Genomic DNA, 14,814 nt, shown 5'->3' with positions numbered 1-14,814 from the left:
CCACTCAAACTGGGGAGCAAGTTTCATTGTATCCTTTCTATATATTTTAAATTCCAACAATTTCATTTATGGCATTGCTATAATCTTTTGTGTTTCATTTCTATGCATTCAGGTACTAGATCTGCTTAAATGTTCATTGCTCTCCATCTCCAAGTCAACTCTGACAGACACTTTTTTAAGAAAGACACCACTACTCAAAATGCCAAGATTTCTTCCATGCGGTATTAAGAGTAATAGCCGTATCACCCCGAGCCGTAGCATTCAGATAAATCTCAAGTTAGTAATAAGGATATCAGATGGCAAGGTACTGTTTGCTCAGGGGGCAAAAGATTTTGTAGAATTCCTTTTAAGTTTCCTTACATTCCCCTTGGGAGGAGTAGCACGTGTTTTGGCAGGAAATTGTTCTCTGGGCAGTACTGTTGATCTGGGCAGTGTTGATGAACTGTACAAAAGCATTGCTAATTTAAATGAAAAGTATTTAACCTCAAAAGAGGTTAAGAACAGGCTCATTGATCCTCGCCCGGCCTTGCATCCCAAGTTAAGCAATCTGATATTGCCAATTTACGAGCCTCGATACCGTTGTTACTATCAACGCAGTAGTTTTGTAGAAAGTTTAAATCATAATGATTTGTATATAACTGAGGAGGACAAGGGTAATGGTCGTTTTGTGCAAATGTCTTTGGTGAATCCTGAATTATCTGCAGCTCCTGAAGGTGTCAAAGGAGGAGCAACATACATTGCTACGGACGACTTGGTGATTACACCAGCTTCTCCAATCTCAATTGTATATTTGATAAACCGTCTAGGAACTCCTCTTAGTGACCTCAAGGAAAAGTCTGTCACCCTTGGTCTCAAGGAGGTAAGGGAATTTAACTTGTCGCTTACGGTTGTTGATACTTCATGCTATGTTTATTTGAAGCTTGTATGTACTATAGCTGAGTGATTTAACGTGAGATTCTGTAGCAAAGGCTCATTTGAATTACTTTGTTGTCTTGTTGCAGTGTCTTAGCATATTAAAAGCATCTTTGACCTCAACATCTGCTCTAACAAATGGTCTGTGTCACTTGATTACGGAAGCTAAGGAGGAGAAATTAGAGACATTGAGTGTGGTTAAGACAGTTTAGAAGAAGTTTCTGGTTATATTTTCTGTTTGTTATGGTTATTTTAATTCTAGCTCTATCCTACTATCTAAATTTGAATTTTATATTTTCTGTTTGTTATGGTATATATTTTTACGGGCAGTATTACTATCTTACCTTATTCGTCTCTTTATTTATTCTTTTTTTTTCTGATCATATTATTAAATGAACAAAGCATGAAAAATAAAGGCAATATATCACTTACCAGAGTTTGATATGCTTGATTACAAGAATGAGGTGATTTAGTGAAGTCTCCCACCGTTGTCATCAACATCAATAACATCTTCCCTGTTGAGAAACAAAGAAGCCAATTTTAGTCTCTTACAATTCGGATAAATGCATAAAAAGGGGATGAAGAAGCGAATTTTAACCACTTGCATAGCGAATTTGGGTGAGAGAACAATTTCTCTGTTTAAAATTTGAAGTCGGAGAAAATTCGATCCCAAATTTTCAGCACAATCCCTACTTTACACACTCTCTCTCTCATCCAACTCAGTTCGCTGACTAGGCTATTTAAGGGGAAAACAATGGTTGTGACCAAAGTCCAAACCCCCTCACGGATTTGTATCATCACACATACACAAAAATTTCACATGATGCATATGAGAGTGCTAAAAAAATGTGTAGGAATGAAATGGAAGAAAAATCTAACTTAAGTGTCAATAAATCAAAACTCATAAATAAAACTTATACGGACGTGGCTAAAGTGCAATGGGAGTGGAATGACAATAACAACATTATTGTATTATTATTTATCCCATATTTAATTATAAAAATAAAATTGCTAGCTAAAATGAGTGAAAAGGGGTGGGGGAAGGAGAGAGAAAAATAATTATGGATGAATTTTTTGTAGGGGTGTAAACAGGTATGGTCTGATCCGTGAATCTTATTTGAAACGAACACATTATGGTGGGTTGGATTTGATCATTAGTTTGGTACGGATTTATTTTACTGAATCCGATCACCATCGGTTCGGGTATCGAATTTGGGGATTGAAAACCGATCAATCCGAACCAACCCAATGAATTAAGAATTTTTTTCATTAAGCTCACACACTTTTAGCCCATTACATTACATATTTATATTTGAATTAGATATGTTAGTTTTATTTAGATTATATAGATTATGTCATTATCAATTGTTCTGTTCTTTAAAAATGTTAGATTTTTCTATTTTTTTTTTAATTTTTCATGTTTTTAGAATAATTTTCGTGCATATTTCCAAATAATATTTTTTTATTTTAAATCCGACAATCCGATTGAGATCGGGTTGGTTTGGTTCTGATTTAGAAGTAAAAATCATGAAATCCGAATCAATCCAAACCGAACATGTTTGATTGGTTCGGACATTTACATCTCTAAAATCCGAACTAATCCGATTCGATTACACCCCTAATTTTGTGTGTGTAGATTTATTATGGATGAATGATTAGTAATAAAGTAATAAACAAAAGTTAATATTGCCTCAGTGACACCGTGAGGCGAATGGTTAATCTCACAGTTTTCGACTGTGAAAATATATTAGTTGAGATTAACAAAAAGAAAGTTAATATTCCATTATATAGAAAATAAATTGAATGGTTTAAGTTTTACTTTAATAGTATACTAGTATTTAACTCGTGGCATGCATGATTGAAATATGAAAGACAGGAATGAATAATTAAATAAAACGTTAAATTGAGCACTAGAAAGTTATTGAGTATTACTACATCAGAATAAAAATTGACCTTATAATTATACTTTGTTGCTCTGAATAAAAAAAAAGTGGAAAACAACATTTACATCAAGAAGAACCACTTCATAGTCTATGAGATATTAGCATTTTTGAAGCTCAGAATCTCCCAAAGTCTAATAATTCTGGATATCATCTTCAATCCTTCCCAGGATAGATGTCTTTGATATTGTTAGAGATTGAAGTCATAACTCATAAGGTTAGAGTTTTTGAAAATAAAAAAAAAATAATAGAAGAATTGTGAATAGCTTATAGGGTACTTAGATGCCTAACCTCATAACAGGTATAATTAGTTCGAACTTGTGGTATTAGGACGGTCCATATTTAGATGTATAAAAATCATAATTCATTAATTAATTTTTTTCTAAACCCAATGTGAATTTTAGATTTTGATGCCGTGATGGAATGAGAATTGATAATGGATAAGAGGCTCGTGGGATTGACGGGAGGCGGGGGGAGGGTTATCGACTTGACTCCTTCATGCATGGCCCACTTGGCTCGGGGGATATAGCTCAGTTGGTAGAGCTCCGCTCTTGCAATTGGGTCGTTGCGATTACGGGTTGGATGTCTAATTGTCTAGGTAAATTACAACCTTTAATGATTGATCCTTGTACCTCCCTCTCCCAACTCATATGTCTTCAGTTTTTCGTACTTGAGTTATCCTTCGAGACTAATTCTTTGATTAATTGAAAATAAAAGGTTTCATAAAAATCATTATTTATATTATTATTATATTTATATGTAAGGGGAGTAGCCCTCTTGATTGATTCTTAATAAAAAAATGAAAATAATTCCAAGATAATGGGAAAGTAGTAGTGTAGAGAGGTGAAGGTGGTGGCGTAGCCAAATGTAAGATAGTGAGAAGACAAGCAATGCATCACGGATATTGTGTCGTGAATTTGACAGACTTGACAATGCACGGAAAAAGCATCGTACTCTACGTGGCAGCCTCGCCGCGTCTCTTTACCTTCCGTTGCGCGTGTGTGTCTCTCTCTCTTTCTTTTCCATTCTTCTTCTTCTTCTCCCAACATCAGTGTTCAGTGTTGTTGCTCTTGTGCTCTCCCTTCTCATGGGCTCCATGGATCCTACCCGAGCTTTTGTCAAGGGTGTCAAGCGTGTTGTCGTCAAGGTACAACCAACAACAACAACTCACTCCAGCTTCCTTCATCATATTCATTGAAAAATAGTTGCTCAGTTTTTTCTGGTGTAAAACTATATGGAGATCATGTCATATATGTGGATTGATTGGTATGGTAGATGTACATAGATGAACTTGAAAAACAAGATCTTGACGAAATTTATCTATCTTATTGAATCAATAAATAAATAAAGCATTAGATGTTTATGTTACATTTTACTCTTACCTAACCGCTTAAGCTTTTGAGATAATTGGTTGTTTGACATAATATCATATGATGTACCCAAATGGTTAAGCTTTTGCGATAATTGGTTGTTTGACATAGTATAAGATGCTATGTGACTTAGCGTACCCAACAACTTAAGCTTTTGGAGTCGTTTATTTGAATCATCCATTTGGTTTTCTTTTCTAATTGCCTTGAATTTCATTTCCCCCATTTACGTCGATTCTTTATTTCCATAATTCTGTACTTCTAGATTGTTTACTTTCTGTGTGTTAGCATCTCATCGGTAATACGATTGGTGTTTTTTTGTTTTGATATAGTTCTACAATTAAACATTTATTTATTTTGCAATACTTGAAGGTTGGAACAGCTGTGGTTACTCGAAGTGATGGAAGATTAGCATTGGGAAGAATAGGAGCTCTCTGTGAGCAGGTAAAGGCATAAATCTTTTAGCACAAATCTAAACTTATATCTTAATGGCAATTAAAAATCACGGTAGAGCAAAATCCAGTAAGATGCCACATTTTATTCCATATATTTTTTAATTTAAACATGAAGGGATTCATAAATTAAGGGTAATTAAGATTTATAGCTGGAGTATTTGCAACTAAATCATTGTTCTGCTTTGCTCTAGTCTTGTTGAAGATGAATGGTAGGTAGTTGTACATTACAAAAATTACATGTGTTCGATATTCCTCACTGGTCATGTAATTTTTGTTGCATCTGAAAGTGATCATCCTTACTGCAGCTTAAAGAACTAAATATGAAGGGGTATGAGGTTATATTGGTGACTTCAGGTGCAGTTGGTCTTGGCCGCCAAAGACTAAGATATCGCAGATTAGCCAATAGCAGGTTTTTGTTCTTTCTCTTTTGCTATAGTTGCTGGACATTTTTAAAAGGCATGAATCCAAGTTTCAAATAATAACTTGTTCTTGATTTCATTACATCTGTTCGTAAAAATTGCTATTAGTTCTGATGGTAGTGATGTTCCGAAAAATAGTATTTTTTTTTCGTAAGCAATAGAAATGTAAAGAAAAACAAAAGTAAATGATTTGATCTTTTCATCAGATCAGCAGAACAAAAACTAGTTATTGTGCAAACTTTTTGCAAATCAAGAAGTAATTCAAGTTTTTCATTGTTCACTCCAAGCTTGCTTCCTTTTTCTGATTTGTTTAACTATGAATAAACCAGCATAGCATTGAAATTTGAAAGATCTTGTGCGAATTTTTCATGGTTCTGTTGACATGAGGTAGAGTTTGAGCGATAGAGGATGAAAATAATGAGCTTGAAATAAAGTGTCTACTTGTTATGCAGCTTTTCTGATCTTCAGAAGCCGCAAGGAGAACTTGATGGCAAAGCATGTGCAGCTGTTGGGCAGAGTAGTCTCATGGCCCTATATGATATCATGTTTAGCCAGGTGCTAACAAAATTAAGTTTTTGATTAAATATGTCCCGAATCTTATATATGTATCTGTTGCAATAATCCATTAACATGTGTTTATTAATCTGCTTGTATCTCCTATCTATATTGATGTTAATATGTAACTTTCCTGGTGCAGCTTGATGTGACTTCATCCCAACTTCTAGTGAATGATGGGTTTTTTAGGGATACAGGTTTCAGAAAACAACTATCAGATACTGTGAACTCATTATTAGATTTAAGGGTTATCCCCGTTTTCAATGAAAATGATGCTGTTAGTACTAGGAAGGCACCATATGAGGTATGAACCTTATTTTTTGTTTTTGAGAAAACTTTTTCTGCTTAAAATGTATTAGTTTTACTTTAGTGGTTTTGTGACATAATAATCTTCTCTTGCGAGCACTGTCTGCAGGATTCTTCTGGAATATTCTGGGATAATGACAGCTTGGCTGGTCTATTGGCTCTGGAACTTAAAGCTGACCTCCTTGTTTTATTGAGTGATGTTGAGGGCCTTTACAGTGGCCCTCCAACTGATCCAAAGTCAAAGTTAATTCACACATATGTAAAAGAAAAACATCAAACAGAAATTACTTTTGGAGACAAGTCAAGATTGGGAAGAGGTGGTATGACTGCCAAAGTTAATGCTGCTGTTTGCTCTGCCTATGCTGGCACACCTGTGATTATTACTAGGTATCTTCGGTTTTATTTCACTAAGCTATTACTGATACCGTGAGTAAAGTATTGACCTAAAAATAAATATTCTTGAATTCTATTTCAACCTCCTTTGCAGTGGCTATGCAACAAATAACATCATGAGAGTGCTTCAAGGAGAAAAAATTGGTACTGTCTTTCATAAAGATGCTCATATGTGGACCAGCATAAAGGAAGTGAGTGCACATGAAATGGCAGTTTCCGCACGTGATAGTTCTAGAAGACTTCAGGTAATTAAGGTTACATATTTGGAATGTTAAGTGCAAGGTTTACTGTCGTAAATTTCTTCAAGTTGGAATTTAACTTTAATTTCGTTTTTGGTTGTTGCCAACGTAATGAGCTCAGATAAGTTGTTTCATTTGTATATTGGTGCTTTTGGCTGCAGATTCTAAATTCTGAAGAGAGGAGGCAAATATTGCTAGATATGGCTGATGCATTAGAGAATAATGATAGTATGATAAGGCTTGAGAATGGAGCTGATGTTGCTGATGCAGAAGAGGCTGGATATGAGAAATCATTGATATCACGTTTAACCCTGAGACCCGAAAAGGCAAGAACTTTATTAGTTACCATCTGACATGAATTACTGAAAGATGATTTGCTCAGCATTCTGATTTGCTCACTTTCCACAGCAGGCTTCCTAAAATTTTCTCATTTAGTGAGCATGTTTTTATCTAACCTTTGTTTTTGGATTTTCAGATGTCTAGTCTTGTAAAGTCTGTTCGCATGCTGGCAGACATGGAAGAACCCATTGGTCAGATGATAAAGAGAACTGAGGTCAAAACCCCCTAAATAATCATGTCATTGACCAGTTATTAAATAACACGTGAAATTGGTTCTGTGATATTGTAAAATATTCGACAGTTTTCATTTTTGACATATTTGAACAATGTAACATGTTTCCAACAATGATTTATGCAATTATGCTATAGGAATTTCAGGAAAGTGATAATGTTATGAAAACTTGCATTCCATCGTTCAACATTCATTTTGATAGTTCTGATTACTTCTCTGTTTCCAGCTAGCAGATGAACTCATCCTGGAGAAAATATCATGTCCTTTGGGTGTATTTCTGGTTATATTTGAGTCTCGGCCTGATGCTCTTGTTCAGGTTAAGATAATTCCTTCTCAATTCTTACCAACATCAGCATTAATTAAAAATCAGAGCTCCAATATTTTAATTTTTGACTTATGATTCTGAAATTTATACAAATTTGTTAAGTTTATTGAATATTAATCTTTAAGATTACTGTTTGAATTTGTTAATAGATAGCTGCATTGGCAATAAGAAGTGGAAATGGTTTACTGCTTAAAGGAGGAAAGGAAGCCAAACGGTCAAATGCAGTCCTACACAAGGTTTATTTTACTTGATGAATGCAAATCAGAACTCTGTTGTTTCTTTGCCATATTTTTAAGTTTACTATTAATTTTTCCTCTTTAACTTCTTCATTATTGTAGGTCATTACATCAGTTATTCCTGATAAAGTTGGTAACAAACTTATCGGGCTTGTAACTTCAAGAGAAGAAATTCCAGATCTGCTCAAGGTGGATGATACTACAAGTAAAATTCCTAACCTCTATTTGTCTGAGATTATTTTCAACTAATTAAACTCTGTCACAGCTTGATGACGTGATAGATCTTGTGGTCCCTAGAGGCAGTAGTAAACTTGTTTCTCAAATCAAGGCTTCAACAAGGATTCCTGTTCTTGGTCATGCTGGTAATAAAAGCATTTAAGTTTCCTATTTTTATGAATTAAAAGCATTTAAGTTAAAATTATAAAAAAAACGATTCTATTAAATTTTTATGTTTGTCATGCAGATGGAATATGCCATGTATATGTTGATAAAACAGCTAATATGGATATGGCAAAGAAGATTGTTAGGGATGCAAAGGTTGATTATCCTGCAGCATGCAATGCAATGGTAATTACAATTCACATTCTCTGCAATGCTCCGACCAGGGCATCATCATCTACATCCACATCTCCTTTTGAGTTTTCTTCATTTTCTGTTCAAGATGTGAATTAAATCTATGAACTTTGCTCATTACGATATTCTGTCCTGATTTTCTTAGGAAACCCTTCTTGTACACAAAGATCTATCAGAAAATGGTGGACTTGAAGAACTTGTTGCTGAACTCCAACGTGAAGGTTTGACCTTAGTTGCAAAATAACTTACAATGAATGAAACATGCATTAATTGGAACTTCTTATTCTTTTTCAATACTTATTAGCTTCATCTTTAGCACCATTTAAATAAGTAGTTTTGACATATTAGTTTTACTGATGTCCATTTGCTTTCTTCTAACTCAATTTTGATTCCAATCCAAATGTTGAAGAATTTATAGGAGAGATAAATTGTTTGACTAAATGTCTACATATATCTTGAAAACCAAAATTACATTTTGAAAATAAGGGCAATATAAGTAAATTTGTTTTAAAATCTCACCCCACCTAAACCAAATAAGAAGTGGTTTATTTCCCCTCCCTTCGGCCTCCCTCCGCTCCCTTTGATCAAATACGATTGCTAGGACATGAATAACTGGAAAAACGTGGACAAATGGAAATAACGCAAGCTAACAAATTGGGAAATGAGGAAATCAGTACCTTGATTCTGAGCTCAAATGTCAAATTATCTATTTTCAGGTGTTCAACTATATGGTGGATCAAAAGCTAGTGCCTTGTTAAATATCACTGAAGCAGACACTTTTCATCATGAGTATAGTTCACTGGCTTGTACAGTTGAAATTGTAGATGATGTATCTGCTGCCATTAACCACATACATGAACATGGAAGGCAAGTTTTGGTTCACTTTCAAAAACTATGTTTTGAATTTTGATGCTATATATCATGAACATTGTTCTCTTAAAAGTCTCTGTCTTTCTTTCCTTTTTCTGCAGTTCTCATACTGAATGCATTGTTACAGAAGACTGTGAAGTTGCTAAAACTTTCTTAAGTCAAGTTGACAGGTAAGTGTAGACTTTTCACAGCAGCGTTGTTTGATCCTTTGCCCAGTTCCTAGTTCTAAAAGATACTAAACTAGCATGATGATATGTCAGTTTACTTCAAATGCCTGCTGTGATTTGTCTGAACCACAAACCTGTACATTCATTAATATTGGATTAATATTTTCCCCAACATCTAAGTCTTCATGTTCGGCGCTTTTCATGAGTTCCATCAAGATTGTAATGCAAGAATAAAACAATAAATCAGAAGATATTACATGCATTGGGGGAATTGAACTTAAGATCGTCACATATGTTGAACTTGATTACCATCAACAGAACAAACTTTGTAGGGTGAATTACAATATTGATAGATCAGTGCATATCAAGGTGGATAAGGTCAAGGCTTGATCGGTAGGAAGATTATTACTTCTTACTTAATCCTCTAAACTAATCATAGAACTTCTGAGGATCATAATGTATTTTTCTATCCTTTATCTCCACCTCTGCGTTTCTACCTTCACATCTAGTCCTGAATGAATTGCTTCTTCAAAGTCTTCGACTTTACCTCTTACGCGCATTGACGACCCGTACTATATTTCATTTGGACATAATTACTTTAACATTTAAATAGAATTCATGCTTCTATGTCTTTCAAGTTTTCTACATTTTTTTTTGTTTTTAACTTGATTTTGCTGACTGTTGAATATGGATTTTTGCCTGATGCACAAATAGTGCTGCTGTATTCCACAATGCAAGTACAAGGTTTTGTGATGGAGCACGCTTTGGGCTTGGTGCAGAGGTAGTGCACTTTCCAAAAGCACATTGTGCTAATAGCAGCACTGTAATTCATGTTTTTTCAACTTTCTTTGATATTCATTGTTGTTCAGGTTGGAATAAGCACAAGCAGAATTCATGCCCGTGGCCCTGTAGGAGTTGAGGGGTTATTATCAAATAGATGGTACGAAATTATGCAATGTCTTAGTTTGTATTATTAAAAGAAAAAACACCAAGTGAACAAACTTTTACAACTATTAATAAAATTGCTAGAGTTGTGCTTGAACATTATTTAATACGTGAATGCTATTTTACCATCAAGATTATGACTTCATACATTTTCTGTTAGACTAAATCTTACCTTGAAATAATGCAGGATATTGAGAGGGACGGGACAAGTGGTAGATGGCGATCGAGGGGTCACTTATACTTACAAGGAACTGCCAATAAAAGCATAACTAGATAGTTAGAGATTAGTTTAAGCTACTATGGATTACTGGTGTTCACCTCATCAAACCCACAGCTATTTTCTGTTCTATTTTCATATACAGAAGCTGCTATGATGCTGGCACTGTATAATCTTAACTATTCATTCATCCCTTTCCAGATATATTTTTTTTCTCATCTGGAGGGTATTCAGGGGAAAGAAAATAACTATGAATGACTTTATTTAGCTATGTGAAACAGAATTTCAGTGAAGCAGTGACACAGGAATATATATATCGACACAGGCCATCTGAAGCTATATCCTTGTCAAGTTGCATAATTATATATCTGTTAATCTGTTATTCTTCTTGATAATCTAACTTATATTGTGAGTAATGGTATGGTGAGCAACTGAACATGACTGAAAGCAAATGGTATCAATTTATAAGGTCGTTCACATTTAGTCCCTCTTCGGAAAATATTTTGATCCGTGTCCCTATGATTGCAGCCGTCAACAAGTTTGCCATTGGTCCTTGCCGGAGGGTGTAGCTCCGGCGGAATAGCTGAGTGGCAGACAAATGTTGATGTGGCTTTATCCACGTCAGTTTCAATTAAATTTTACCACAATAAATAATAAGTAATTAAATTAAATTAAAATTATTAACAAAAAATTAAAAATCACAAAAATAAATTTGATCCATAATTAATTAAACTAATTTAATTTTTACATTTACTATACTAGAACCATCTTCATCTAATCAACAACAACAACCGATGAACAAATCTAAAAACATACCCAGAACCTTCGAACTTTTGAACCAATAAAATCCAAAACCTTTCCAAACCCACAAATTACCACATTGAATCTGCATTGCTGTGGGAGCATGTCTTAGGCAATTGAATTATAAAATGGATCTTGATAAAGGAAGCATGATTTTGGGTGGAATCTGAAGCAGATCCGAGGGGTCCCTGCGATGTCGCTTTGTTGCTTAAGTTTGACAGGGAAAAGATCATAGATAGGGAACTGGAAAAGGATCTAATAGAGTGCTTGTAGCTTTTATAGGAAAGCAAATATGGAGGGAACCGAGGCAGCAATGAGTACTTTGTACGAGCTCAACTACTAGTTGTTGGATCTTTTGGCAAACGCTCGGTTTTGACAATCAGGGGGAGTTTGCCTACTGCACAAGGGGCATCGAGCTCCACATATGTGCATTGGATGCTAGGGCGACGACCTCTGACAGGATGTTAGCAAAGTGACATAAATGTCATTGGTTATGACAACAGGCTAACGAGATTCCTGTTGGTTACCATTATGCTCGTGGTCAGGGCCCAGGGGATTTGGTGAGCGATCTAGTCGGCCGTGAATGAGAGGCGGATAGGGTCAGGGGGAATTCCATCGGAGACGGCGACTTCACCCAACTACCAGAATAAGTATGTGCAAGGATTTATAGAAGGATAAATCTATACTCTTAAAAATATATATACACATGGCTACTTCAATAAAAAAAAAAGTCAGTTCGAATGTTTTCCTTCACTGTGGATTATTTGAAGCTATTTCACAAAAGCTGAAAAGAACATGTTCTACTGTAAACCTAAACAGTGCTCCACATAACGTCTTTTATTAGCTCGTAAAATTTCCAATGTATTATAATCAGAGGATTCAGATTACCACAATTTGCAGAATATAGAGAAATCCAAATTGTATATAGAAAGCCAAGACCTTTTCTCTGGTTATAATCTGCTATTGCAATCAACTGCAAGTTTGTGTGCAGTTGTTTTCTGTTTATTTTTCTTCCATCAATAACAAATTCAGAGAGAAAGGGGGAAGTTTTAATGAAGATCTCATAACCAAATAAAGAATGCATCTGTGCTTCTTCTATTCATACATGGAGATTTACTTAAAACCCCTAGAAGACAGGTTATCATCTTTAGTCATGAACAAAGTTGTCAGTAGACATTCCTTGAGTTTGCATTAGGGGATAAGAATTCAATATCAAATAACATCCTGAGCTTCTTCTAATGAAAGCATGACAACTCTGTTTCATATTTCTCCATCCCACAATTCTTCAAGACTTTTGTATGGACTACAACTTTCATGGATTGCGAAGTCCCCTCGAAGTAACCTTTGCTGTATGATGCAAAAAAGAAATTAAAATCAATAAACTATCATATTAGATATGTACTTATTTTAAGGCACTGATCAAACCTGGTGAATCTGTGAGAGCTTTGAGAAGAGCTCTGGTGGGATGCACCAATCAAATAAACTAAGGTTTTCCTTGATCCTAGATTCATTTACACTTTTTGGAAGAACACTGTGGCCACTTTGGAGTCCCCAGCGCAAAGCCACTTGTGCTGGAGACTTATTAAGTTTTTCAGCAATTTCAATCAACACTGGTTCCTTCAAGATTTCCCCCTTTACCCATGACCCTGGAGAGCCCAGAGGAGAATATGCCTGTAAGAATGCAATGTTGTTAACTAAATGCAAGCCACAAAATCTCAAATACACACTACAGAAAAAGGAAGACATAATTTAGATTAGTAAGAGCAATACTGTGAGATGAACACCAGTAGACTTGCACAGATTATGAAGAGCAGGCTGCTGCCAAACTGGGTGACATTCAACTTGGTTAACTGCTGGTGGAATCTTAGCATATCTGAGCAGGTCTTGCAGCTTCTTAGTTGAAAAGTTGCTTACGCCAATCGCACGTGCCTGACCGGAGGCAAATAAACCTTCCATTGCATTCCATGTCTCTGGAAGACATAAGGGAGCCATGACCTCAGGGCCCCAACCTCGGGATCCTGGCTTTGTCCTAAAAGGCCAATGCATCTGTGACAAAATTTACTATCAAAATTCATAACAGCATCTCCAGTTTCTGCATCAATTTTACAGGCAACATTGAAATCAAGAAACATACAAGATATAAATCAATGTAGTCAAGCTGCAAGTCCTCTAGCGTCCTTGCCAGTGCCTTTGAGACATCTTCAGGTGCACAATCACTGATCCTGTATGCATAAAAATTTCAAGAAACCTGAGGGAGTTCATTACTGCTGACAGCAATGTACAATACCAAAATGGAATTTTAGGTTTATTTTTCATTCTTTCTTGGATTTCAATACTTTCACTAAAATAAAAAATGAATGAAATCCATACTATGTGATCTCAAGTCTAATCCCTCAAAGCACATTAAAAGCTTAATTCAGATAAAGCGAGGTCAACTGGAATGGAGGATCAGAATTAGTCCCAGCACATACCATAGCTTTGATGTGATGAACATTTCACTACGCTGCACTACCCCAGAAGAAAACAGTGTTTTCAGCGCCTCCCCTACCTGCATCAAATCCAAACTACCTAGTATAAACCAAGGCAAAACAAAAAAAAAAACAATTTTTTCTTGAACAACCCAGAATATTAAATTAACCATTAGGAGAAAACAATGACCTCTTTTTCATTATCATATACCCGCGCACAATCTATATGCCTGTAGCCAGCCTGCACTATGAATTTGGATAATGTTAATCAAAGAAAAAATTTAGCACATTAAACACAGGAGGAACAAAGAAATATAGAGACAAAAACACAAACACCTTGACTGCAACAACAACAGCATCACCCACAACACCTGGAGGAGCCTTCCATGTTCCAAGACCAACTGATGGTATCTTTACACCAGTATTCAGATCAAAATGCAGAATTTCTTTGTCCATGTTCTCCTGTATATCAACCAAAGCAAGAGATTGAAAAACAACAATAATCTCGTAAAGAAAGAAAAGAAGAATAAAAACGATTCAACTTTGAAATTTTAAATCCAAAGGCAGCAATGCACACCATTACTGAGGCAGTTTAATTTTGTTTTTCGTTGAAGCAAATATTATGTGTACGGCATGTGTTACATATCAAAGGTTTAGGAGAAAAACATGGATCATTGCATGACTCTATTAACTATTTAACTGTAACTTCAGAGTAACCAATAAATGCATTGAAAAATAAAACAAAGCATCACAAAATAACGGAAGGAAAGTTGTCCTTACATGCACTTATATTTGCTCTATATCCACATAGATGTTTATTATGAGAATTTTTACCGGGTTTAGAAGTATCTGTGTGAGTACCAGTGTGTATTTGTGGTTAAGATAAATAAATCATTTAAATTTATAACAATACTATTATAATACATTTATTTATCTAGATACAAATATATTAAATTTTCTCACTGCTCAACTTTTATATACATTTATTTATCTAGATACGGGTTTATTTATAATAGTCTTTTATCTAGGAAATGATGGATTATAGCCAACTTTAT

At 35.1% G+C, this 14,814-nt stretch overlaps 3 protein-coding genes across 5 annotated transcripts; 2 read left to right on the top strand and 1 right to left on the bottom strand.

The window, feature by feature from the left end:
• Positions 1 to 101: 101 nt before the first annotated feature.
• LOC130729268 (uncharacterized) lies at positions 102 to 1,389 on the top strand. Its single transcript, XM_057580956.1, has one exon. It carries the CDS (start codon positions 200 to 202, stop codon positions 941 to 943), a length of 744 nt encoding a protein of 247 aa, XP_057436939.1. The 5' UTR covers positions 102 to 199; the 3' UTR covers positions 944 to 1,389.
• Positions 1,390 to 3,328: 1,939 nt separating this feature from the next.
• Positions 3,329 to 10,836, top strand: LOC130729267 (delta-1-pyrroline-5-carboxylate synthase-like). 3 transcript variants are annotated; one of them, XM_057580954.1, is made up of 20 exons: positions 3,329 to 3,450; positions 4,592 to 4,663; positions 4,980 to 5,083; positions 5,546 to 5,648; positions 5,791 to 5,952; positions 6,064 to 6,341; positions 6,442 to 6,592; positions 6,748 to 6,912; positions 7,062 to 7,139; positions 7,384 to 7,473; positions 7,632 to 7,718; positions 7,821 to 7,907; positions 7,984 to 8,080; positions 8,182 to 8,285; positions 8,437 to 8,512; positions 9,008 to 9,158; positions 9,263 to 9,331; positions 10,043 to 10,109; positions 10,198 to 10,268; positions 10,461 to 10,836. In XM_057580954.1, exons 3-20 carry the CDS (start codon positions 4,995 to 4,997, stop codon positions 10,540 to 10,542), a joined length of 2,007 nt encoding a protein of 668 aa, XP_057436937.1. In that variant the 5' UTR covers positions 3,329 to 3,450; positions 4,592 to 4,663; positions 4,980 to 4,994; the 3' UTR covers positions 10,543 to 10,836. The 3 variants fall into 3 exon arrangements, with proteins under 3 accessions (XP_057436937.1, XP_057436936.1, XP_057436938.1); XM_057580953.1 differs by lacking the exon at positions 3,329 to 3,450 and adding an exon at positions 3,688 to 3,999; XM_057580955.1 differs by lacking the exon at positions 3,329 to 3,450 and adding an exon at positions 4,413 to 4,517.
• Positions 10,837 to 12,110: 1,274 nt separating this feature from the next.
• On the bottom strand, positions 12,111 to 14,748 carry LOC130729263 (NADPH-dependent aldo-keto reductase, chloroplastic-like). The gene is made up of 8 exons (XM_057580950.1): positions 14,337 to 14,748; positions 14,096 to 14,221; positions 13,950 to 14,000; positions 13,763 to 13,839; positions 13,426 to 13,513; positions 13,062 to 13,337; positions 12,717 to 12,962; positions 12,111 to 12,638 (listed from the first exon to the last, which is right to left on the bottom strand). The coding sequence occupies exons 1-8, from the start codon at positions 14,337 to 14,339 to the stop codon at positions 12,552 to 12,554; spliced, it is 954 nt and encodes a 317-aa protein (XP_057436933.1). The 5' UTR covers positions 14,340 to 14,748; the 3' UTR covers positions 12,111 to 12,551.
• Positions 14,749 to 14,814: the final 66 nt, after the last annotated feature.

This window comes from Lotus japonicus, chromosome 1, assembly GCF_012489685.1.
Source record: "Lotus japonicus ecotype B-129 chromosome 1, LjGifu_v1.2".
NCBI classification, from domain to species: Eukaryota; Viridiplantae; Streptophyta; class Magnoliopsida; order Fabales; family Fabaceae; genus Lotus; species Lotus japonicus.
This window is presented reverse-complemented; position numbering and strand designations above follow the sequence as displayed.

What these genes read in the sequence shown, in the direction of transcription:
- LOC130729267 (XM_057580953.1), top strand. Translation starts at nt 3,940, where the DNA reads ATGGGCTCCATGGATCCTACCCGAGCTTTTGTCAAGGGTGTCAAGCGT. An exon ending in TAACCCTGAGACCCGAAAAG is followed by an intron (nt 6,913 to 7,061) that starts GCAAGAACTTTA and finishes TTGGATTTTCAG; the next exon opens with ATGTCTAGTCTTGTAAAGTC. An exon ending in AAATTCCAGATCTGCTCAAG is followed by an intron (nt 7,908 to 7,983) that starts GTGGATGATACT and finishes ACTCTGTCACAG; the next exon opens with CTTGATGACGTGATAGATCT.
- LOC130729263 (XM_057580950.1), bottom strand. An exon ending in TTCATCACATCAAAGCTATG is followed by an intron (nt 13,514 to 13,762) that starts GTATGTGCTGGG and finishes TTATGCATACAG; the next exon opens with GATCAGTGATTGTGCACCTG. An exon ending in ACTACATTGATTTATATCTT is followed by an intron (nt 13,338 to 13,425) that starts GTATGTTTCTTG and finishes ATTTTGTCACAG; the next exon opens with ATGCATTGGCCTTTTAGGAC.
- LOC130729268 (XM_057580956.1), top strand. Translation starts at nt 200, where the DNA reads ATGCCAAGATTTCTTCCATGCGGTATTAAGAGTAATAGCCGTATCACC.